The 23,293-nt window shown below is 60.6% G+C and overlaps 6 protein-coding genes across 17 annotated transcripts; 2 read left to right on the plus strand and 4 right to left on the minus strand.

The window, feature by feature from the left end:
- Positions 1-229: 229 nt before the first annotated feature.
- Positions 230-1,919, minus strand: PMVK (phosphomevalonate kinase). Of its 2 annotated transcripts, none has more exons than XM_083879183.1 (5): positions 1,810-1,919; positions 1,605-1,668; positions 881-1,012; positions 684-813; positions 230-482 (listed from the first exon to the last, which is right to left on the minus strand). In XM_083879183.1, the coding sequence occupies exons 1-5, from the start codon at positions 1,890-1,892 to the stop codon at positions 346-348; spliced, it is 546 nt and encodes a 181-aa protein (XP_083735309.1). In that variant the 5' UTR covers positions 1,893-1,919; the 3' UTR covers positions 230-345. The 2 variants fall into 2 exon arrangements, with proteins under 2 accessions (XP_083735309.1, XP_083735308.1); XM_083879182.1 differs by having other exon boundaries at positions 881-1,033.
- A 754-nt stretch (positions 1,920-2,673) lies between these two features.
- Positions 2,674-7,833, minus strand: PBXIP1 (PBX homeobox interacting protein 1). 4 transcript variants are annotated; one of them, XM_083879172.1, is made up of 11 exons: positions 7,779-7,833; positions 5,468-5,546; positions 5,197-5,302; positions 5,045-5,112; positions 4,823-4,982; positions 4,517-4,729; positions 4,412-4,435; positions 4,258-4,331; positions 4,048-4,173; positions 2,991-3,958; positions 2,674-2,910 (listed from the first exon to the last, which is right to left on the minus strand). In XM_083879172.1, the coding sequence occupies exons 2-11, from the start codon at positions 5,525-5,527 to the stop codon at positions 2,853-2,855; spliced, it is 1,857 nt and encodes a 618-aa protein (XP_083735298.1). In that variant the 5' UTR covers positions 5,528-5,546; positions 7,779-7,833; the 3' UTR covers positions 2,674-2,852. The 4 variants fall into 4 exon arrangements, with proteins under 4 accessions (XP_083735298.1, XP_083735296.1, XP_083735297.1 ...); XM_083879170.1 differs by lacking the exon at positions 7,779-7,833 and adding an exon at positions 6,085-6,159; XM_083879171.1 differs by lacking the exon at positions 7,779-7,833 and adding an exon at positions 5,972-6,044.
- Positions 6,308-8,294, minus strand: PYGO2 (pygopus family PHD finger 2). The gene is made up of 3 exons (XM_083879181.1): positions 8,087-8,294; positions 7,959-8,008; positions 6,308-7,883 (listed from the first exon to the last, which is right to left on the minus strand). The coding sequence occupies exons 1-3, from the start codon at positions 8,208-8,210 to the stop codon at positions 6,819-6,821; spliced, it is 1,239 nt and encodes a 412-aa protein (XP_083735307.1). The 5' UTR covers positions 8,211-8,294; the 3' UTR covers positions 6,308-6,818.
- Positions 8,295-8,382: 88 nt separating this feature from the next.
- SHC1 (SHC adaptor protein 1) lies at positions 8,383-18,733 on the minus strand (the record flags this gene model as incomplete). Of its 7 annotated transcripts, none has more annotated exons than XM_083879176.1 (14): positions 8,386-9,465; positions 9,731-9,993; positions 10,079-10,246; positions 10,367-10,427; positions 10,623-10,791; positions 10,889-11,015; positions 11,199-11,250; positions 11,368-11,421; positions 11,847-11,966; positions 12,227-12,290; positions 12,598-12,668; positions 12,912-13,073; positions 16,616-16,699; positions 18,680-18,710. In XM_083879176.1, 13 exons carry the CDS (start codon positions 16,625-16,627, stop codon positions 9,337-9,339), a joined length of 1,452 nt encoding a protein of 483 aa, XP_083735302.1. In that variant the 3' UTR covers positions 8,386-9,336. The 7 variants fall into 7 exon arrangements, with proteins under 7 accessions (XP_083735300.1, XP_083735299.1, XP_083735302.1 ...); XM_083879175.1 differs by lacking the exon at positions 18,680-18,710 and adding an exon at positions 18,576-18,648; XM_083879179.1 differs by lacking the exon at positions 18,680-18,710 and adding an exon at positions 17,975-17,994.
- Positions 18,734-18,868: 135 nt separating this feature from the next.
- On the plus strand, positions 18,869-19,832 carry CKS1B (CDC28 protein kinase regulatory subunit 1B). 2 transcript variants are annotated; one of them, XM_083879089.1, is made up of 3 exons: positions 18,869-18,995; positions 19,314-19,436; positions 19,507-19,832. In XM_083879089.1, the coding sequence occupies exons 1-3, from the start codon at positions 18,937-18,939 to the stop codon at positions 19,568-19,570; spliced, it is 246 nt and encodes an 81-aa protein (XP_083735215.1). In that variant the 5' UTR covers positions 18,869-18,936; the 3' UTR covers positions 19,571-19,832. The 2 variants fall into 2 exon arrangements, with proteins under 2 accessions (XP_083735215.1, XP_083735216.1); XM_083879090.1 differs by having other exon boundaries at positions 19,314-19,441; positions 19,507-19,814.
- Positions 19,833-20,037: 205 nt separating this feature from the next.
- Positions 20,038-23,011, plus strand: FLAD1 (flavin adenine dinucleotide synthetase 1; the record flags this gene model as incomplete). The annotated part of the gene is made up of 7 exons (XM_083879102.1): positions 20,038-20,187; positions 20,291-21,050; positions 21,496-21,643; positions 21,847-21,945; positions 22,034-22,223; positions 22,616-22,689; positions 22,774-23,011. 7 exons carry the CDS (start codon positions 20,038-20,040, stop codon positions 22,907-22,909), a joined length of 1,557 nt encoding a protein of 518 aa, XP_083735228.1. The 3' UTR covers positions 22,910-23,011.
- Positions 23,012-23,293: the final 282 nt, after the last annotated feature.

Genomic DNA, 23,293 nt, shown 5'->3' on the forward strand with positions numbered 1-23,293 from the left:
CAGATGAGAGTGTATGAGTTTGGGAAGCAGATAATCTGCAGGGAATTGGCTACTAGAAACCTTATTAAAAGACACCATGAAACATCCAGCTGGTGACCCCCTTCTTGGACAGAAGGTACTGAACTGCACTTCAGCCTCCCAAAAGCTGGGAAACCCCTGGCAGGGGTAGGGCAGGATCACCTGTGTGTCCCATCCCAAGAAATGAGACACAGGCCCAGCATGGTAGCAGTTCTCAGTGTCAGAGCTTTATTCCAGAACAGGAAGCATTAGCAGGAGATGGAGGGGCAGATGCTGAACGGAAGGGGGTATGATGCAGTCCCCAGGCTCCAGTGGAGAAACATAGAGCTATAGGTTCCTGTGGAGTGACTGCACCAGCATCTCCAGCTGCTTGCCCAGGGCCACCTTATCCCCGTCATTGGTGATCACCCAATCAAAGGCCACTCCCTGGTCCAGGCCACACTCAGATTCAGCGTCATCCACCCCTGATAACACAGAGCCCAGGGAGGCCCCAAGGATGGTCAGGATATGTCTATGTGTACCCCCACCATGGTCTCACCCCCCTAGAATGGGGAGCCCTAATCCAAAGCCTCTTGCTCCCACTGCCAAGGAATGGTAGTGGAGGCAGCAGACTTGTGCCCCAGTTTTGGGGTCACACTAGGCAAAGCTGCCCCTCACTTGCTCACCAGTGACAAAGACCCAGTTCCTCCTCTTCCTTGTCTCCTCAGTAGCCACCACCCGCACAGTCTGCACCACATCCCCATAGGCATCCTGGAACCACTCCACATCTGAGAGGCGCCGTGTGTCACTCACGACCTGCACAGGGACTCCATCAGCAGCTGTCCTCCGCTCTCAGTGCCCCTGTGCACTCCCCAAAACTCACCCACACTGGCTGCAGCGCCCCCTCCACTGCTGCCCGGCAGAAGAAGCCAGGGTCAGCACGGCGCTTCTCCTCACCCCAGCGGATCATGTCCTGACGGAACATCTCCTTGTAGGTGCTGGCATCCAGGAGTCGCTGAAAGTCGAGACCATGCTCCTGTGGGGAAGGGGGTTTCCATAGGCATAGCCTGGGCCAATGAGCATGGAATGGCACAGCCAAGACTGTTGTGACATGTGCTGGCACATCCTCAGCACAGTATGGTGGAATGGGATGGCTTAGTACAGCACAGCACACAACAGCTTGGCACACTGTGGTACGATCATGGGATGGCACAACTTGCCACAGCGTCTCCTGACATGGCTTTGTATGGTGCACCATGGCACAGCTCAGCACAGCATGGCAAAGCATCAGATGGCACAGCATAGTGGGGCAGGGCAGGGCACAGCTCAGCACTGTGTGGCGAGGTGTAGCATGGCATGAGCATGGGAAGGCACAGAACAGCAAAGCACATGCCCTGCCACAACTTAGTGTGGCACGGCATGGCTCGGTGTGGTGCAGTATGAGCATGGGACAGCACAGCATGTGATAGAACATGGCACTGCCCAGCACAGCGCAGAATGGTACGTCCTAGTGTGGTACGGTAAGAGCGTGGGACGGCACAGCACGGCAGTGTCCTGGCACAGCTCGGCGGGGTGTGACACGACACGGCTCGGCGCGGCCGTGGTACCTTGGCGTACTGCTCCTTGAGGGGCCCAGAAAGACGCAGAATGGTGCAGACGTCGGGACCTAGCCTGTAGGAGAGGGGTAAGCAGGACGGGCACTGGTACCGGCTCCACTCGGCCAAGTCCCGGCTCTCTGTCTTCTGTTACCGTCCCCGCACCCCGGCGTTTCCCCGCCTTCACCCCCTGCCCCAATCCCGCCCCGCCCGGTACCGGCTCCGCAGCTCCTCGGCCACGAAATCCTTCCCCGATTTCCTCTTCCCGCTCAGCAGCAGCACCGCGCGCGGCGCCGCCATAGGCGCCTCCGTCCCCGCGCCGGCCCGCTGACCCCGCCCCCCTGCAGGACGCGCTTCTCACGGCGCCCCCTCCTGGGCAAAGGCCAGCACCGCAGCGAGGGTGCCCGCGAATCCCCGCGGGGATATGGTGGGTCCTGCCCCCCCAGGATCCTGTACCCCCAGCAGCCCTCTGCCCCCCTGCCCTCCCCTTCCTCCAGCGCCCCCGCTTCCTCCTCACACCCTCCATTCTCCTCTAAAGCTCCCTTTCCCTTGCTCCTCCCAACACCCCCTTTCCTCCTAGTATCTGCATTCCCACAGCATTCTTCCCCTCAAAACCCTTATTCCTCTTCTGCACCCCGCTTTCTCCCAGCATCCATCTCCTCCAGTATCTCCTTTTCTCTCCCAGCATCCTTCCTCCTCAACATCCCTATGCCCCTTCCACAACCCACTTATTCAACTACTCCTCACTTTCTCCAGCACTCCCCTTTCTTCTTCACTGGTATTCCTCTAAATCCCCATTTCCCCCCAGCGCCCCCAATAGCCTTCTCTCTCAGCAACTCCCTTCCTCTCCAACGCACCATATTCCTCTCTACCCCCCCTTTTCATCTGCAACCCCTCTCCTGCAGCAGCCCTTCCTCCTCCCTGCATTCCTTCCTTCCCTCTCACAGCACTCCAGTCCTCTCTGCTCTCCCCTTACACACCCTATTCCTCCTCTGAACCTCCACTTTCCCAGCTCTCTTCCCTCAATACCCTCCCTTCCCCGCCTCCCCCAGCACCCCTGTTTTCCCCACACCGACACAGCTCTGCCCAGCGGTGACTTTATTCATGGTGGCAGTGCAGCATCACACAGTGCATTTGGTTGGGGATGTGGCCCTACTTGACCTCTACAGGATATGATGGTAGCCCCCAGACCCCCATAAAGAGCACATGGGGAGCCCTTGTGTGGGGGTGCTGGCACACTACAACACTGTCCCTCTGGCTCTACCCACGTGTCCCATGCTGCCTTGGGGCTCTCTGGCTCCACGCGTTCCCAGAGGTGCTGCAAGAGAAGAGGAGGTGTGATAGGGCACAGGAGGGGGGAATCCCTGGTGACCCCCAGCACCACCTGCCCCAGCTCACCCACTGTAGTGCTGCAATATGTACTCCTCGAAGCCATCAACTGCGTCCTTGTCGCCCCACTCCTGCCATGCCACCTCCTCAAGCAGCTCCTCCACGTCATCCACAAAATCAACAAACCGCAGGCGGTCATGGGCAAAGACACCGTCAGCCCTAAAGGCTCCATCAAGCTGCGGTACCAGCCTCCTGAATTGTCTCCCCAAGCCCAGCTGCCCCATGAAGCTCTCCAGCAGTTGCAGGAACTGCACCTTCTGCACCGGCTCCAGTGCAGCCCCAAGCACTTCCTGGCCCTCCCTGTGGGCACAGTCAGTCACCCCAGAACAGCCCTGCAGTGCCTGGTACCGCCTGAGCCGGGGCAACTTACGGGAACCATGCTGGGGGTGGCTGTGAGACAGCTTCCCCCAGGCTTTGCCTGGCTTGTGTTCATGGGGGGTTTGAGGATCCTTCTTGTGGGGTTTGCTGTGGTCTCTCCTCTCCTGCTTGTGGGGGGACCCCCTGGCACCATGCCGCTTATGCCACCTGCTGTCCTTCTCCACCTTGAATGGCTTCTTCCAGGGTCTAGAGGACTCCAACCCCTCTGCCTCCAGCACCTGGGCCAGGTGCTGGTCCAGTGTGCTTAGTTCCTCCACAAGCCCCTTGAGATCCCCAGAGCCCTGCACACGGTCCAGGGCGGCTGCTAGCTCCTGCCGCAATGAATCCAGACTGCCATGCTGCCATGCCGCGGCCTTGCTGTGCACTGGTGCACCTGTGGTACGTGGCTGCTCTGCTGTTGGCTCCCTGGGGCTGCCTGGTGCCCCTGTGGCCTTCAGGCGCCGCAGCTCAGCCTGGGCCTCCTGCAGCGCAGTGACCTCCCGCTCCAGCGCCGCACGCAGCTGCGCATTTTCTGCGGCCAGACTCTGCTGCTGTGCTCCGGCCGCTGCCACCTTACCCTCACTCTTGTGCAGCAGTGCCTGCAGATCTTCCTTGTGGGCCTGGGACAGGGGTAGGGGGGGTGTGAAAGAGGTGGCAGAGGGAGAGCAGCACCAGGACACAGCACTGAGACATGGCACTGGGCACCAACCTGTAACTCAGCCTGCATGAGCCGGATCTCCTGGTTCTCTTTGGCCAGCTTGTCCAGGAGTTGGCTCATGAACTGCATGCTCTGTGGGCCCCCAGCATCTGGCAGAGGGGGCTTCTGCTGTGAGTCCTGGAGGACAGGAAGGTTGGGAGCCCTGGGGATATTAAAGACACCTTCTGCCCTTACTTAGTCCTGCTTGAGACCCCTCCTTACATTGCTGTCTATGGACAGCAGCAACTCCTGCTCCTCAGCGGCCAAGTCCCAGCTCCCCACACTCTCCACAGGACCTGCAAAGAAGGACATGGGTTCGGTGTCCAGGCTGCTCCAATATGTGCCCCTGCCGTGTGGGCTAGTTGCCTGTACTCACCATCTGCCATGTCGTAGATACCACCTGGGAAGAGGAGGGGACAATGAGGGGGATGTCAGGCCCTATACTGTCCCTGGGGCCTTGGCCACTGGGACCCCCACTTACCAGTGACGATCAGCAGCCCCACAGCAACCAACGCCAAGGCACCCAGGAGGTACTTGCTCATCCTAAGCCCATAATCACCAGTGTCTAGTGTCCCTTGGTGTGCGGCAGGTGTGACAGTGGGGGGCTCAGGATGTGGCTTGTGGCCCTGCCGCCACCGCAGCCCCTCCACATTATTTTCCCTGCTGGTGCAGCATGCGTCCTCCATTGTTGGCCCTAGGGGGAGATGGGAGGGACCTCCAGGAAGGGTCTACACCTAAACACTGCCAGCACCGAGTCCCCCAGGCCAGTCCCCAGTGAGGCCCTGACCTGCTTGGGAGGTGTCAGGGCAGCATTTTGGCTCAGCCTCAGCATTCAGCTCCTCCTGCTCATTGCCCTCCAACATGCTGGGATCTGCAGAGCATTCCAGGGCAGGCACTGCCCACACCTTGGAGTCCTCACACTCCTCTGGGTCCTGCAGACACAGGCACTAGCACATGGGGAGTAGCCCACCAGTGCCAGCTCAGCTCCAGCTCCCCAGTTCTGACTCACCCCCTGCCCACCGCCCTCAGTGTTCAAGGTCCGGCTCAGGAAGGTAGCGGCACCGTTGGTGGTCATGGCTGGGGAGAAGCAGAGCATGGGGATGAGACAGCGGCACAGGAAGGTGACACTAGGCTTGCCCCATACCCACTGTGGCTGCCTGCCTGTGACTGTGTCCTGGGTGCCTTCATCCTCCTCCTCCAGTTCCTCATTGTCAGACCTGTGGGAGGTTGAGTCCTGCTCTGGACCCACCATGTCAATGGGCAGACCCTGTGGGAAGGGGGAACATAGGGAGATACCTTTAACCCTGACCTCCATGTGCCCCACTCTGCCTGCTCTGCCTGCAGCCCCGGTAGGTTCTGGTCCCTAGTTCTGGGATGTTGCCCAGGAGACCTCAAGCAGTAAGGCTCTGCTCTGGGGGTTGCCCACCCTCACCTCACTGCCCGCAGGCACCCAGCTGCTCTCTGAATCTCGAGGATCAAATTTCTCGGCCATAGGGACAGTCCAGTACTATCTGCAACGAGACAGATGAGCAGATTCACGGACCCAGCTCCCAGTACCAGCTGGATGTGACCGGAAGAGCCATGGTCCCGGTGCCAGCCAGTCCTTGTATTCTGTAGCTGGGGGGCTTTCGGGGAGCCGTCCCGGTGCACCAGATCTGCGGCTCCACCCCAGATATCAGCTGGAGCCGCGGGGTATTTTTAGCCGGTGATGCCGCCCAGCAGGTGGACGGGAGACGCGGGGCCTGGCGTGGGGACACCAGCGGTCCCGGTCGGGATCCCATCGCCTCACAGCAAAGCAGCAGCACCGGAATGGGGTCTCGAGCAGCCCCACACTCCACCCGCCCCCTCTCCCCCCCCCCCCCCCCCCCGCCTCTTCGCCTCTACCCGCCTGGGACCCAGAACCAGCCGGGGGGTGACGGCCCGGCGGCTGACAAACCCCTCCTCTCCGCTTCGCACGGCCTCATCTGAGCTGCGGCCGCGCCCCTCAGCCCCGTCCCGATGCCAGTTCCGGCCTGTAGGGACACCGCCTCCCCGCGCCGCAGGCGGTACCTGCACCCGCCGCGTCCTGCTGGGGACTTTTCCCCGGGGCCACCGCCACCCCCGAGACGGGGCGCGCACGTGACCCCAGCAGCCAATCGCAGCCCGCGGCGCAGCGCTGCCATACGGGGTGTGGGGGCGGGAACAGCGGCCGCGGCCCCGCCGCCACCGAAAGAACACCCCACCCCACGGCGCCCCCACCCCGGTACCACATACACACCGACACCCCCAGACACCTTCCTCGGACAGACACCCACACGCGCGTTTAAGAGTTTTATAACGACGGTACAAAAATTTCCATTAACGATCGGTTAAAACGGACGGACCTGGGGTGGGGAGTGGTACGGGGACCATCCCGAGCACCGGAGCAGAGGGCACCGGGACTGCCCTATGAATGTAGAAGGAGGGCACCAGGACCGCTGCACAGCACAGCAGGAGCCCCCTGCAAGGGCAATGACCTAACTGGAAGCAGCGCTGTAGAGCACCAAAGCCTCAGCCCTCACAAAGCCGGTGCGCTGAGGCCAGAGCCTTGCCCCACAGCACAGAGCTGACAACAGCATGGCCAGCACTGTCCCAGATCCCCTGGTAGGTCCCGGTGGCAGGCAGTGCCTAGTGAGCAGCCACTGCCAGTGCATGGCAGTGCCTCTTTGGCTGGCGGGGGGGCAACAGCTACAAAAAATGGGGGTTTGGTCCTAAATCAGTGGGGGAAAGCTGTACATGGCTGTACATGGTGGCTGAATGGTGGCTCAGCCGTCGTTGGCGGTCACCAGCTGTCCCATGCCCTCCCGGATGTAGACTGACTGGATCTCCTTCGTTTTGAGGCAAAAGTCGCAAGCCCAGACAGCAGAGGCCTCAGTGGTGAGCAGCCCATAGGCATTCTCAGTCATCCCTGTGCACTCTCGGTGAAACCACTTCTGGCAGGAGGCCTCACACAGGATGGCATCCTGGTCATCGTTCACCTCGTTGCGACAGGCCCCGCAGGGGTACACAAGCCCTGGTGGCGGCTGGTGCCCTGAGGTGCTGGTGGCCTTGCTGGGGGGTGGCAGTGGGAGGCTGTTGGTCTCAGGAGTGCTGGCACTACGGCCAGCACTGTTGGGGGTAAAGCCAGGCTGTGCCCCATTGACAGTGGCAGGGGAGCCTGAGTGCTGCTCCTGGGCAAAGGTGCTGGGGGGAGGGTTCTTGCTCCCCTCTTCGCTGCTAGTAGAGAAGCTGGGGTCTGCCCCAGGGAAAGGACTGGCTGTAGGAGGCATGTTCTGCCCAGGGCGCTGCATGGGCGATTGTCCAAAGAGATTGCTGGGCTGGCTGAAGCGCTGAGCCACTGCTGGTCCCCCGGGAGGGTTGAGGGCTGGTCCGGGACCCATGTCCCCCCGCGGGGGCTGCCCCATAGTGGGGGACATCATGGGCCCAAAGCCCGCAACAGGCCCTTGCATGAGCTGCCCCATAGGGGGGCTGAAGTTCTGTCCTAGGGGCTGGCTGAAGGGCTGGCCGGCAAAGGTCAAGCCCCCCGGCTGCACGTAGTTTGGATTCTGGGGGGGCATGCTAAAGGCCGGGCCCATCTGCCCGGGGGCGAAAGGAGGGGGCTGCCTCCGCAGGGGCTGGGGACCCCCGCCGTAACCAGGGGGTACCTGCGGCGACATCCCCCCCTGCATGCGGAAACCGCCGAAGGGGACGGGGCTGCCCAGGAAGGGGGCAGGGGCCGCCCCCACCTTGGGGGTTCCGAAATCATCCTCGAAGGGATTGGAAGCCACCAGGTGGTCGACCATGGGAGTGGGCGGCGGGGCGAACTCCGAGAGGTGCGAATAGGCAGGGCCCTGCGGGGAGAAGGTGGCGGTCAGCGTTGCTGAGGTCCGTCCCCGCCCCCCGCGCTGCCCTAAGCCCAACCCTACCTGCGTGTTGGACTTGCGCCGCTTCTTTTCGGGGCTCTTCATCTGCAGCCCTACGGGGACAAGCGAGGCTGCGTCAGCGAGGCCGAGGCGACCCCCACCCATCCCGGTCCCGGTCTACCTGCGCTCACCTGCCTTCCCCTGCTTCCGGCCGGGCCCGCCGGCGGCAGCGCTCCCCGCGGGGTGCGGAGGCCCCGGCGGGGGCGGCGGGGCCGGGACCGCTCCCTCCAGCTTCTCTGCGTGTGGGGCCGCCATAGCCCTCACAGCGCGCGCGTCGCCGCCATGGCCCGACCGGGACCGGAACCGGAATCCGCGCTGGGCCAATAACACCGCGCGGGGGCGGGGCGAAGTGCGCGAGATGTGTCAGTCACCCCAGACTCCCACCCCACCCCTCCGGTCGGACCAAACCAAGTGCGGCGCGATGGAAAGGGGAGGGGCACGGTGAAGGGAACTGACAGGACAAACCACGTACGAGGTCCCGGGTGGGAGGAAAAGGAAAAAGGACGAACTGTAGCGCCCGTAGGGGAGCGCCGGGCGGAAACACCGCCCACAGTGACACCCTTCCCCCCCTTCCCCCAGCTCACACCAGCCAGGGCCTAGAGAAATACCAACTTTAATACAACCGCCAGTTCCTTTGGTATAGCGGGGCCAGGGGCCGCGAGGGGCGAGGGTGCACTTTGGCTTGGGGGGAGTTAAACTGTGCATGCAAGGGGGGGGTCCTCCCGCCAACCCCCTGGGGTTGCCAAAGTTGCCTGTGCACAGCTGGGACCGGCAAGGAGGAAGGGGACGTGGTGGTGCATGTCCTGGAGCACAAGCATGTCACAGATGGGATACAGGGTGCCGGGAGCATGGGGGAGGCTCTGTAACCAGCCCCTGCCCTTGCATAAGAGTATGGGACCTGCGGGGTCAAGGCACAGATTTAACGTGTAAAGTGATCTGGTACAGTCGAGGGCCTCGTGCTTGGAGGAGCGGAGCCCCCCATGGGCCCCCTTCCTGGCCCAGAGGCCAGAGATAAAGACAGACTGCCTCTGGCTCAGGGAGGCTCAGCCCTGCCAGTCCTGAGCCCGTGCTGGTGAGCACAGGAATGGCTGTGGCACGACAGCAGGGCTGGGTTTTGGTAGGAGCTGAGCTGCTCTGCAAAGGCTGGAGCTGGAGGGGCAGGGGCTTTGCAAGAACAGCTCCCCATCCTGCAGGCACTCACAGTCCGAGCCCTCCCATGACCACCAGCTCTATGTGGTGAAAGGAGAGAGGCCCTGTCCTCAGCCAAGTCCATGCTCAGTCCCAGGTGGAGCACCTTGAAGAGTCTGAGGGCTCCCTGGGGCATGGAACATGGCCAGAGGGCTGCGCGTTGGGGGTGCTGTGCACTGGGGTCCCCAGGCGCTCACAGTCTCCTCTCCACTGGTTGCTGCAGGCACATCTCACTGCCGGCTGAGATGATGGGCAGGTGATTGTCCATGTGATAGCTGATGAGGTGGCTGACACTCTCAAAACGGTGATCTTTTGTCCGCACCTGGGGGGCCAGAAGAGGGGCACTCAGGAGGCTGTCAGTGCCCATGTAAGGCCAGAGCCATCACTCTCCAAGGCATAGGCTAGGCACAGACCTGGGGCTGCAGTCTCAAACCCATGCTCCACCAGACCCTCTCCATCCCCAAAGCCAGCCCAGAGTTGTCCCCTGATGAGCAGTGCAGAATCCCAATGCTCTGGTGGCTCATGTAACCCCTACGACCTCCCCCTGCTGTCCCAAGCTCCATCCCCAGGCCCCTACATGGACTCACCACACCCTCAGGATCGACGAGCAGCAAATGCTTGGGTTGCCCACCCTGCAAGCCAGTCAGCACGTACTGACCCGGTGTGGTGGTGCTCTCCCGCACCAGAAAGTCTCCATTCACCTTCAGCAGCTTCTCAGCCTCCTTGCGGTTCATTTTCCCATGGTACCAGGGCTCTCGTCTCAGCTGCTCCTCCATGGAGGCCACCACCTGGGCAGGGGGCGGCCCCACAGGCACAGATGGGGGCACACGCAGGGCATCTTCAAAGGGCTCTGCAAGGAGAGAGGAGCAGGGGGACCATGACCAAGCCCACAGCCACCTATCCAGTGCCCTGGCTGCAGCCACCGTTCCACTTACTCATGTCAAAAAGGTCCCTCTGTGTACTGCCGTTGGCTGTGGCTGGGGTGCCAGCAGCTGAAGCTTGGCGTGTCTTGTCTATGTTCTGCACGTTGACGTAAGATGGGTCATCAAACAGGTCCGTGCAGCCAGATGTGCCTGCCAGAGCTGGGTATTTCTCTCTCCCTGCTACCAGGAGCACTGTGGTCAGCAGGGATTCAGCACACCTTGGCCCCCCACCAGTGCCCACCATCAAAGCACTCGGGGTCCATGAAAGAAGATGGAGACTGGCCACACCCATTACATTACCTTGGGCAGGAGCATGCTGCTTCTGGGGATCATACTCCCCACCGGATGACTGGCCGACAGGCTGCAGGGAGAGGCAGTGACTGATGAGCCCTCACTCCCTTTCCTGCTCACTCCCCTTCCTGCTCCCCACACCCCAGGCTGCCAGAGACACTGGGGAGAAATAAACAACCTTCACCAGAACCCATGGCCCAGTTGGGGTCCCTACATCTCCTCTACAAGATAGTGCTTTCCCAAGAGGACATGCCCAGAGCCTCACCAGTGTGGCACCCAAGTGATTTGGGGTCTGAGCAGCCCCATCCTGCAGCCGCATGTCCACGACACCCCCAATGGGAGGTTCCTTGCCAGGGAAGTCGTTGTAGTACTGGTGATCCGGGGCTGGTTCCTCCTCTTCTTCATCCCAGGCAGAACCATCAAACCCTGCCATCCTGGGAGAGCACAGTAGAGATAAGCTCATGACAGCAGCCACAGCTGCATCCTGTCTCCAATACCACCTTCCTTCTTGTCACACAACCCTGCTCTGACCTGTCGTGGGGGGTCACCAGCTTTGGAGGGTTCTTCAGGTACTGCTTGAAGCGCAGCTCAAAGGCCTGCCCAATGGTGCTGATCACATCCTGTGCTGAGCCTTCAGGACACTCCAGGATATGGCAGGCTGGGTAGAAAATGGTGGGATGGGATTGTGGAACTCCAGAACTAAAGTTCTTCACCCCTGAGCCTGGCCTGTACACCCCAGAGCATTCTTATGGGTCATCCAGTTTCCCCCCCTACACTGAGCTGATCCTAAAACATCTCCAAATTGGGGCTTTGGCAGTGAGGACCCTTGCAGCACCCTCACCTCTTTGATTGACGGGGTCTTTGGCAACATAGGCAACGTATTCGGCCGTGTCCTGTGGGTGAGACAGCAGCAGTGAGACCGGGCTGCTGCGGAGCACTGGGCCTGACACCTTAGGAGAGGGCAGGAGAGGCCCCTTTAGAGGGCATGGATAGGGACCCTGCATACTCACCGGGTCTCCCCCTGATGCGAAGGATATAGACTGCATGTGGTGGTTGGCGATGATCTGCAAGGTGGAGAGCTTGTTGGACACAGCCAGGAATTTCTTGTCACCCACCCAGGGGTGGCACATCCCACTCCTCCCATGGCTGACCTGCCATGGGGGCTCAAAATCCTCCAGAGCCCTAGTTATGAGCCACAGACCACCAGGAAAAGGACTGGGACATCACTACGAGGTCAAAACCAGGAGATCTGGCCCCAGGCAAGGGAACTTGGGTCTCACTGTCTCCAGGAGAGATCTCACAAAGCACATGGGATATTCCTCACACCTCTTCAGCCCCAGGGACTGCAGGGAGGTGGGCACTCATCACACAGCCCATCCAGATACTCCTTGGGGAGGCTGGGGGCATCCCCTGCCCCAGCAAGACCTGGTGTGAGGTACATGAGGATATCTGCTTGTTCAAAACCAAATCAACCCCTCCCCATTCTCACCTGCTTGCAGTCTGAAGCCATGAGGTTGAGGCTGCTGGTGGAGATGGTCAGGGTGATGGGCATGCCTGCAAACTTCAGGTTGCTCTTGCCCAAGATGGAGCTCAGGGAGCGGCTGCAGGGCTAGGGGCAAATGGTAGTGTAAAGAAGGGGCTCCCCAGACCAGACAGACCAGCAGCAGGAGGACAGGGCACATCCCACTGCTTCCACAGCAGAGATGGGCACCTTGTCCTCACCACTGGCCCTGGCCCAAGCCTCAGTTGGGAGATCAAAGCCCTGGGCTGATCAGCACAGCACTGGCAGCTGGGCTGGGATCTGGTCCTTGGCCCGGTGCCCAAACCAGCCATGCACACTCCCCAAGCAGCTTCCCAGACAGGCCTCACCTTCCTTCTTCTCACGGCTCCCTTGGCACCAGGCACAGCCTCACATACCAGCCCAATGGCCTCCCTGCAGAAAGCAGAGTGAAATGTCAGTCCCCACAGTGCCTGCCTTGCCCCAAGACTCCCCAGCCACAGGACTGAGGACATGGGGATCAGCACACAGGAGAGACAGGGTGACAGAGTGAAAGCTCTCAGGCAGGGCCAGCTGGGGCTGTTTGGGTGGGCAAAGCGCACTGGAATGAGTATTTGATGGGCTCTAGCAACCCCTGGCCCCCACCGAAAGCCCCATATGCTACCAGGAGCTTGCCTAGGGCTCAGACAACTTCCTCACCCCTCCCCAAAAGGAGCAGCCCCTGGGGAGAGACAGAGCTCACCTGGTCACCTGTGTCCTAGTGTTGAAATCCAGAGCCCTCATGGACTGGAGCACTTCCACACAGCCCATGTACTGTGCAAGAGAGCAAGATGAGCTTGGCCAGCCATGAAGTTTGTCCACCATGCAGCCAGGGAGGGGACTGGGGCCTCAAGCACCTCACACCTCTGCAGCGGTAACTTCTCTGAGAATCCCACTGCCCATTGCCCCGTCCTGTCTCCCACCCCTCTTGCAAAGAGAATGGGACATCCTACCACCAGGAGGTCCCCAAATCCCCACAGTGACCCTTCCCACTCTTCCCCACTCCCCAGCACTCACCCGGACGTGGTAGGAGACCCCGGAGCCCATGACCTTGTCATCAGGATGCAGCCAGCCACGGGTGGGCTTATTGACAAAGCTGCCATGGCGGGTCCATTCATCACCCCCCAGCTGGCCACCTTCCACTCGCGTCTTCTTCCCACAGCTCAGCTTGTTCATATCCTGGGAACAGACAGTGACAGGTCTCACTGAGCCAGAGCTGGCAGCATCCCCTGGCACCAGTGCTGTCATCCCAAGGGGACCAGGTTCCCCTGTGCTGCAGCTGGCTGAAGAGCCCCACAAGCTGAGCAAGTTGGTGGGATTGGAGAGCTTCACGTTGGCCATTTTGGGGAAGAAGGAGCAGAGGGTGGTAGGGCTGTCTTCCAACTCAGGTGAGAGCTCCCTGAGAGGTGCAGCATGGCTGAGGGAGGAGGAGGATAGGGAACCAGGCAGAGACCGCATGCTTGCAAGGGATTCCACTGGGGAGGGCGGGACTCCCAGGCCTGCCGCGGCCTCCTCCGTAGAGGAGACAGACTTGTTCCGTAGGTGGTTGTATTTGCTCTTTTGCAGGAGATCCATCCTGGAGACAGGTGAGAAGGGCCACAGCTGCTCTGTTCAGAGCGGCAGTAGGGTGGATGCAGCCAGCTGGGCTTCACAGGGGCCCCACAGAGAGTCCAAGTGCCTGCAGACGCTGGGAAGCTGCTCCCAAGCGGAAGCCTGAGCTGAAGTCCGCACTAGGTCCACGCCAGCCCAGTGTGGCTGGCAGGGAGAGCTGGGCCTGGGACACTGGGCAGCGGGTCCAGGGGCTGCCCAGCACTGTGCAGGCACAGCCGATCAATTGTGATCAGCATCAGCCGGGATGTGCAGATCCGTTCAGACTTAGAGCAACACACCACAGCAGGGAAGAAATGGGGCCGCAGCGACACCCTGGGGAGCCACTGGCACAGAGAGGGGAGCTCAGAATGCTCTGTCCCCAGCCTGAAGGTCCTCAAGCCCCTTGCCACTCCAACACTGGGCCAGCAACAAATCTCACTGTCTTCATCCAGGACCAGATCCAGCTCCCTCTGCCCTGCTGCTGGGTTCAGCTCAGCCACCCTCCACCCCACAACTCACTCCAGCCCCTGTGCTGCTGCTCGCTAAGAGAAAATTAAAAGCATAAATATTTAAAGCCTGGAGATGAGGCATACACAAAGCACATCCAAGCCCATCTCAACCCTGCTCCGAGCACTTGTCCAGGAGGGAACAAGGTCCTTCTGTGGCAGCCAGTGCCACACAACCCACGTGCCGGTGGTGAGCAGCTAATGTTGGCTTGCCAGGCTCTGCTGGGGGAGGGTGGAACAGTAATGCTGAGATACCAGTGCTCGCAGCTTCCTGGAATACAGGGACATGCAGTCCTTTGAGAGCACAGATCTTGCCTGGTGAGCTGGTAGGAGAAAGAGAAGGACAGCCAGAAGCAGGATACAGGTAGGCTGCGCAATGGGCAAGGTAGGGCTCAGGACAAATCCCCAGCTGTGGTGGGGAGCCTGGAGGAGAGACTGCAGCTAATCGCTGCTGCTTCCTGCATTCCAGCTATTCCTCCCGGGGAGGAGATGAAGGGGCTGCGGCTGATCAGAAGAGCTGTGCTGACTCACAGGCAGTGGGGCAGGCTCTGCCCACAGCGTGGGCTGTGCTGGGGCTGGGGCACGGCGCAGGAGGGGCTCTCAGCTAGGGGTGGGGATGCAGCACTTATCTGAAGCAGAAAAATCAAGGTCACAGGCAGAGCTAGCAGGAGCAGGCAGCAAGAATGTGCTCGGGACAAAAGTTGGCCCTTTCAACCTCAGGGAACTGGGCAAAGCTCTCCCACCTGTGGAGCAGGGGGCTCAGGGCCAGGTCTCCCCTATTCCCCTATCTTTGACACACTTGCATGCAGCAGGAACTTGGGCCAGCCCGACTGTGCTGCTCTCCATAGCCTTGGCCCCACTGAGGGACAAAGAGCTCACCCCCCTCCACTACCTATGGGATGAGGCAAGGAGTTCAGGCAGAACCCAAACAGATCCTTACTAACCACCAGGTGCTCTGGCCACCAAACCAAAACTGGGTAAATCCAGACCAAGGAAAAGATTCTCCCTGTTTGGAGCCTTCGTCCAGCACTGCTTGGCACTGGCAGCTGCCTGCCCCACTTCATGAAGCCTGGCACACTGCCATGGGGATAGGGAAAGGAAAGCCAGAAGAGAGCTGGAAATTGCCACCTATGTGATGCAAAGGGCTGTGGCACATGACAGTGGGCCCATCACTGAAGCACGTCCTTGGCCACGTTCACTAGCTCTGTGAACGCCAGCCCCCCCCACCTCAGCCAAGGTGGTACCACAGGCGCAGAGAGCTCGTGCTGGCTGTTCCACAAAGTACTTGTCCCCTCCAGGGGCCCCCGGCTGTTCGGCACTGTGACCTTCCTGTGGCTGCAGCACCATTCCTCTAAAGAAAAGCAGGAAGCCCGGAGTCAGGAAGTTGCTGGCCCGGTGAAGGGCCAGTGCAGCCCTGCTGACAGGGGAGCCTGGCTGGGCAGCATCAAGTGGCTGCAGGGCAGTGGGGTTTGCCCAAGGCCATTGGGTGATGTGGGCCTGGGCTTGCCTGACATAGCAGCTCTGTGAGCCCTGATGCTTCCCCAGGATAAGAGCAGGAGGGAATTGCAAGGGAGTAGGAATGTCTCCTTGGCCCTTTCCTACCACCCCAGGGCTTGGAGCAGCCATCACCTCCAGGCAGCAAAGGGCTGATGAGCCTCCCAGCTGCAGCCCCTACTCAGACACACCTCTGCTTTTATAAGCTAGAGTAATTCCTGATTTTCTCAGAATCTTTGAGTCCAGTCTGCCCAATCACTCAACAGCCTGTGACAAGATGCATCACAGCTCCCACCCCTTGGAGACCAGAGGTGCTACCATTGGAGCCCCTCCAGCCCCAGAGTCCACCCCAGGGCATCAGAGCTCCCTCCCAGTGAGCTCTGAGTGCAGAAGGCAAACTCAGAGATGTGCAAAGGTGCAGAACACTGCCCCTGCCTGAACAGGCAGTCCCAAGCCCCATCCCACAGGCTGCAACCCTTCCCCTTGTCAAGCAGATGCCAGGAGCTCTTGCTCCTGCAGCAGAGTATGAGCAAAGCAGCTGGAACAACTGCCCCCAAGGAGGTCTGGGGACGTGTTCTGGCCCAGCTGCCCCATATGCCCTGCCACCACAGAAAGACAATGGATCATGAAAAACAGGAATGTGGACTACTTTCAGGCACCTGAGACTGGGACTTAACACACCATCTTGGGCAAGGAAGAGAAGCAGAGTACGGGTGCTCAGGGCTCTGCTACCAACATCCTTGCTGGAAAAAAAATGGGAGCTGAGTTAGAGGCCTTGAACATGCCAGTGATTTGGCAAGAAATTGCAGCAAGGTGCAGATGGCCACACATACAAACCCTGCCCTGGGCAGGAGACCCCGCTCTGTCCAACTGCAGCCAATGCTGAACCTCTGGGTCAGGGGTGAAGCAAAGAACACTCAAATCCAGCCAATAGCTCATTTTTCACCCATGCATCACAGCAGCATCAAACAGTATTTATGCATTCCTGCACACAACCTCTCTTTCATTCTGAAGAGAAGGTTAGGAGATGCCAGTGGAAATCTAGGGAAGAGGCTGGAGACCTCCCACAAGGCAGAGGAGGCAGGCAGGATCCACCACCGAAGCCACTTAGCCCTCCACCGAAGTCCTTACCACATACTCCATCGGCGGTGATGGGCAGGGCAGGCCCCAGGCAGGGAGCAGAGACACACAGCCCCTCTCGTCTGGCACTCCGACCTGCGGTTCAGGGACAAACAGGGAGTTAGCCAGCTCTGTCCCAGCCTGCTGAGGTGGGGGCCATGGTGCCAAAAGGCAGACCCTGCTCCTCCATGCAGTCCACAGGTAGGTGAGGCTGCGGCTGCTGCGCAACATGCTGTTGATACAGAGGGTGAGAGAAACCTGGAAGCCACCTTCTTCCCACTGGAGAGAGGATAGAGATGGGATGCGCTGGGACAGGAACACGAGCCTGAGCCTGGCACTGCTTGGGCCCTATCCACACTGGCAAATGGTATTGGGGGTCAAGAGTCACTGTGCGACCCAAGACATGTGTCGGAGCCAATCCCTGCCCAGCCCAAAAACCAGTACTGGAAAGCCATATGCAAGGAGGGAGAGTGCAGGCAACCCAGGGGGCAGAGCTGCCCCCTCCTCCACCCTCTCAGCTGGCACACTGATACAAAATTATACACAGAGCCCCCAGGGCTGTGTCTCTTCCTCCCAGGGGACCAGTGAAGACAGGAGTCATGCAAAGAGTCTAGAAGGGGTGAGCTGGCAGAGGCAGGAAGCTCTCTGAGGGGAAAACAAGACAAGTAAAGCTCTCTCACTCCACTCCCACTGCCCAGCTGAGGCCAGCAGAGCAGTGCAGGGCAGAAGACAGGAATTATTGCTTGGCAGCAATTGTACCTTTATCTGCAGCCTGTACCAGCTGTTGCCATTAGCATGGAAGGCAGCAAGATAAGGAGGGCTATGCTTGGCAATGGCAGTGGTGATCGACCCCTGCAGCACTATGCCACTGTCAAGCAGAGATGGTCCTTTGGAATTGGGCATTGAGGCTGCTGGCAGGGAAGGAGCATCTGGACCTGTAGCCAGGGTGCTCAGCCTTAGCGAAGCCCATTTGTGTCCCTCCCAAGGATGGGACACTGCTTTGCACAGTTCCAGAGGTGGCCAAGCCAAGCCCCCACCAAAGGGCAGTGAGTGGATCCCCATGCCCCACCTGGCTGAGAAGAGATGGCATCTTCAGCCCCTCCATTACAGGCTGAGACCAGAGCAGCCCTGGCAAGCACCAACAAGTGCCCTTGGCCCACAGACTTCTGCAGTGCCAACGTGGCAAGCAGGGGCCAGGTCACGTTTCCTTGGAACCCGTGTCCATGGCCTATAATGCGTGGGTGACCCCATTTAAGAGATGAAGGGGAGAAGCAAGAACAGATGGACACAACAGACTGCTGCAGAGCAGAGATCTGCAAGGGGGAACAGCTACCCCTGTCCACAACAGCTGGGTAGGCTCTAGGTACTCACTGCTGCCTTACTCTGAAGCACAGAAAGCAGGATGGCAGACCCCAGCACTGCAGAGGCCGAAGAACCTTCCAAACCCAGCCGGTGCCCCGTCCCTGCTTGAGGTCATGCCAGTCTTGGGGCTCAGGATTGTCCCCAAACTCTGGAAGCACCTCTACAGCTGGTATCCTTCCCGAGTTTCGCCCCAGGACGGGGTGGGGCAATGCAAGCCTGAGCCCGAGGCACACATAACCAGCCGCCACGTCGGGCGGGTCACCCCAAGATCTTAGCACAGCACGGCACCGGTTCCTCCGGCCCCAGTCGGGCCGCATGTAGGAGGGTCCGGGCCTGCCCCACGGCTATGCTCCTCACGCTGACCAAGCGAGGCAGCTGCGAAGGGCGGCTCGGCCCTCACAGCACAGGGAGCGGCGGCGTCTCGGGGGCGGCTGCGGCAGGACCCCCACTCGTTCCGCGGAAGGCGGCGGCGGCGAGCGATGCGGCCTCAGTCCGGCGACACGGCGGCCACGGGGACACCGCGGAGCCTGGCCTTGGATCCCGGACCCTGCGCGGGTCCCCCCTTCTACATCCGCGCGCGCCCTCACCACTCCGGCCGGCGCGCGCTCACCGGGCACCATCGGTCACGCGCGGATTTCACGCCGCTTTCCGCCGGTCTCGCGCTCGCGCGCCCCCTCGCCCCCTTCCCCCTCCGCCGCACTCGCCGCCACTCACTTCCGGCCCGCGCCCCTCCGGCGTGGCCCGGCTGCGCCCATGTCACGTGACCCGCGAGCCAATCGCGGGCTGCGCCCGGCCCGCGGGAACCGGCGCCACGGCCTCGTCGCGTCGCGCGCTCGTTGGCCAATGGGCAATCGCCCCGCCCCGTCCACGGCACGGCGCAGGCCAATGGGCGCGCGGGGCGGCGGTGTTTGAAAGCGCCGCGGGGGGTGAGGGCGCCAACGGCCGCCGAGGGAGGGCACCGTGGGCCTGTCATGGCGCACAAACAGATCTACTACTCGGACAAGTACGATGATGAGGAGTTTGAGTACCGGTACGGAGCGAGAAAGGGTCCCAGTAACATCTGCTTGATAAGGATGCAGGGATTTTGGTTAACGTTTACCGGGATGAGGGAGGGAAATGCCTCGATAATGTAAAACGGTGGGGTGGAGAGGGTATTAACAGCTCGCTAGGGAGGGGAGTGGTGCGAGAGTCACGGGTCTCTAGTGAAGCAAGAGGGGAATTATCCTGGTAACACGGGAGGTCCTGGTGCTGGTCCCGTTAACAGCTCCTCGGGAGGGAATCTCCATCCTGGGGAATGAGGGGTTGTCGGGGGTGCCCTGTGTGTTCACTGAGAGGTGCGGGGGCGCAGGCACGTGATGCTGCCCAAGGACATCGCCAAGCTGGTGCCCAAGACCCACCTGCTGTCGGAGTCGGAGTGGCGGAACCTGGGGGTGCAGCAGAGCCAGGGCTGGGTCCACTACATGATCCATGAGCCAGGTGAGCCCCGCGGGGGAGCGGGTGGCACCCAGGGGGCCCAGCCTGACTCTTCTTTTGCCCCGCAGAGCCCCACATCCTGCTCTTCCGACGGCCATTGCCCAAGAAACCAGAAAAGTGAGTGGCCCCTGATTTGCCGAAGCTCCCAGTCCTTCCACGCTGAGAAAGCACCTTCCTCCTTCTTCTCCTCGGCATTCCTCGGGGGCTTCACCCCCTGACCATCGATGCTGCCTGGGTGCCATTTTGGCGACTCAGCCCTGATTCTGGGGGTCCTTCCTGTTGCAATCCCCCCAAAGCTTCAATAAAGTGATGTTTGGGAGTTGTCTGTCTGCAGTGCCGGGGGGAGGTGGGCTGGAGGGCGAAGGGGTCCCGGTATCGCGGAGTCTATCCTATTCCCGAGGAGGGCTTCCCTGCCCACCGAAGAGATTGCCATGAAGGCGGAGCTGCGCCGATACTCCCCCTCTTCCCGCGATGGTTCTGTCCCCGCAGGTCCCACCTCTCGGCCAATGGATACTGGCGATGCCGCGTGACGGACGTACGGAGCGGCCTGTGAGCGCGCGGGGCGGTGTCGCGGTGTGCGGAGGTGGCCGAACGGCTCCATGTGGGGGGTGCTGCGGGCTACGGGGCGAGTGGGTGGGGCCCTGCGCGTTGCCGCCTGTCGCCGGATGGCTGCTTCGGGCCCGGCGGCGGTGGCCCGGGGATCTGCCAACACTGCCGGCATCATCATCATCGGCGACGAGATTCTCAAGGTGCGGCCGGGGGTGGGCCTGGGCCGCGGGGGTGGGGCGGGTTGGGCTGGGGCCTGAGCCTGGGGTCGGGGCACCCCGTCATGGGCGTCTCCGTTCCCCTCAGGGCTACACGCAGGATACAAACTCCTTCTTCATGTGCCGGCGACTGCGTGCTCTTGGCGTGAGTGTCGCCCGGATCTCAGTGGTGCCTGATGACGTGGAGGCCATCGCCAGTGAGGTGGCTGCCTTTGCTGCCCGCTTCACCTTCGTGCTGACTTCCGGGGGCATCGGCCCCACGCACGACGATGTGACCTTTGAGGCTGTGGCTAAGGCCTTTGGGGAGAGGGTCGTCCTCCATCCCGAGCTGGTGGCCCTGGTGCACAAGTTCTTTGGCAAGACAGAGGTGCAGTGCCCTGAGATGAAGCTGGCTCGTGTCCCCGAGAGTTCCTGCCTCAACTATGGCACAGATGGGCACGCTGGCAGCACCTTCAAATACCCACTAGTCAGTGTGCGCAATGTCTACATCTTCCCTGGCATCCCGGCACTGATGGAGCGTGCCCTGGATGGCCTTGCTCACCTCTTTCGCAGCAAGCAGATTCACTTCCACTCCTGCACCATCTATGTGGCATCTGATGAGATGTCCATTGCGCCCGTGCTGGACTCAGCTGATGCCATGTTCCGGGGCCGTGTCAGCTTGGGCTCCTACCCAGACTGGACCAGCAACTACTACCGTGTGAAGCTGACCCTGGACTCAGAGTCAGAGCAAGACCTGGAGGAAGCATATTGCTTCTTGATGAGGGAGCTGCCACAGGGCGTTGCTGTGCCATTGGTGACAGACTGTGTCTCTCCAGCAGCTGTGGAGGTTTATGGCCTGGCTGAGTCAGGTACCAGGAAAAGGTGCTGCAGCCCAGCTCTGTGCCTCCATGCTTCTCCTGTGCAACCTAGCAGGGCTGGGGCAGTGGGAACACCAGCCTGGGAGCAGAACTTGCCTGTTGTGGTGTGCTGGGAGGCTTGAGAGGTGCTGCAGCTGCAGTAGGTTTCATCCCACGTTGGTGGGCATGGGACCTGTAACCTCAGGGCTGGTGGTGGCAGGGTATAAGAACACAGTATACAGCAGTAGCAGCAGTGCCACAATTCCCCAGTGTCCTCATGATCCCTGTCACATTGTGGCCCAGATCTCTGGGTTGAACAAGCTCTTGGCTGTGATGCCAGCAATGGCTCCACTATGTGTCTGGATATGAGATGTATCCAGAGGGTGAAATGCCATAGGCCTTGGGCCGTGCTGAGGGAACATGAGCTGGGCAGGCACCAACTGTTCTGTCCTGGCAGGCTCGGCCCTGGGGCAGAAGGTGGCAGCAGCCCTGCGAACCATCGAGGAGGCTTTGGACCAGTACAGCCTAGTCCAGCTCTGCGTGGGCTTCAATGGGGGCAAGGACTGCACAGCCCTGCTTCATCTCATCCATGCTGCTGTGCAGAGGTACCCATGCATGAGGTTCCAGGCTGGGGCAAGGCTGAGGGGTCCTGCAGAACCTGGCAGGGCTCTGGGGCTCTTGTTTGCTCTGCCCTGGAGGAATGAGTGGATTCCTAGGGTCTAGCTGGTGGGAACTGGATGCTGCCTTGCTGCCTTGCCTCCAGTTGCCATCATCAGTCAGAGTCCAGCTGCATTGGGTCTCTCTGCAGGCGGTTCCCAGCGAGGCAGGAGAGGCTGCAGGTGCTGTACATTCGCACTGTGTCCCCATTCCCTGAAATGGAGCAGTTCATTCAGACAACAGTCCAGAGGTAGGAGGCAGAGTGGGGTGGGCTGCTGCACAGAGGGTGTGCAGTGTTGCATGCAGCCCGCAGTCAACTCCCCACCCTGCCTGCACAGGTACGGGGTCCAGCTCTGCACTGTGGAGGGCTCCATCCGGGAGGCACTGGCCCACTTGAAGGAGCAGCAGCCACAGCTGGAGGCTGTCCTGATGGGAACACGGCGAACAGACCCTTACTCGTGTACCCTGACCCCCATGTGTATGACAGACCCTGACTGGCCCCCTTACATGCGGGTGAACCCCTTGCTGGTATGTGGCCTCCACCTGCTTTGGGGCTGGGATTGTTGCCTGTTGCCACAGGGCTTGGCAAGGAGACCTGATGGGGCTGGGGACCAGCAGTGATCCATCCCCATCCTGGACAGCTTCTCTCACAATTCTTGCTCTCCCAGAGTATGTGCTGCCTCTCTGTGCAGCTGTGGGTGCCCCTTGCCACACTGAGGCTGCTGGGTGCTGTTGGGCAGGGCTCATTCTTGCCTGCTGGGGGGTTTCTCTGTGTTTGGGGAAGTGCTGGAGGGACAGTAGTGCTCTGATATCCATCTGGCTCTCTCAGATGCTCTCCAGAAAGGTCTGGCTTGCTTCCCTGGGAGGCGAGGGAGCAGCCTTTTGCCTGTGCCTCAATCCCTGCCCAATTCTGCCTGCAGGACTGGACCTATCGGGACATCTGGGAGTTCCTGCGCAAGCTCTTTGTCCCCTACTGTATCCTCTATGACAAGGGGTGAGTACCCCGTGCTGCCCTTTTCACACGCACAGCCAGTGCCCCTGCAGGGTGCAGTCCTGCAGCTGCTTCCTCCCTCCGCAGCTACACGTCCCTGGGCAGCATGGCCAACACAAAGAAGAACCCAGCACTACGGTATACTGATGCTCAGGGCCGGGAGAGCTACCGTCCTGCCTATGAGCTGGAAAATGAGGAAGAAGAGCGCACTTCCCGACAGTGAAGGCCACACTCCAGAAGGCTCCACTGGAATGCTGCTGGGAGCGACACTGAATAAAATTGTTGCCTGTCAGCACTAAATAAACCGGCTGCAGTCTGCACTGCACTAGTATGTGACCTTGTTGAGCCCTGAGGGCTCCATGGAGTAGGAGTGGGAGGAACAAAAGGGTCCCCGGGTTGTGCCCCCTCCCTGAACCCACTATAATGGAAGTTTTGGAAATGTGGAGAATGTAACAGGTTCCAGTGTTTGCCAGGGCCCTGCATGTCAGCACTGCTGCCTCTCCCACCATGTCATATCCTGCTGATTCCTCATGGGCCATGCACATCTTCTGGACAGCGGCAGCCTGTCTGCAAGGTGCTCCCCAGCAAGTTGCATGGGTACAGGCAC

The sequence above is a fragment of the Zosterops lateralis genome (assembly GCF_965231275.1).
Source record: "Zosterops lateralis genome assembly, chromosome: 27".
In the NCBI taxonomy this organism is placed as follows: domain Eukaryota; kingdom Metazoa; phylum Chordata; class Aves; order Passeriformes; family Zosteropidae; genus Zosterops; species Zosterops lateralis.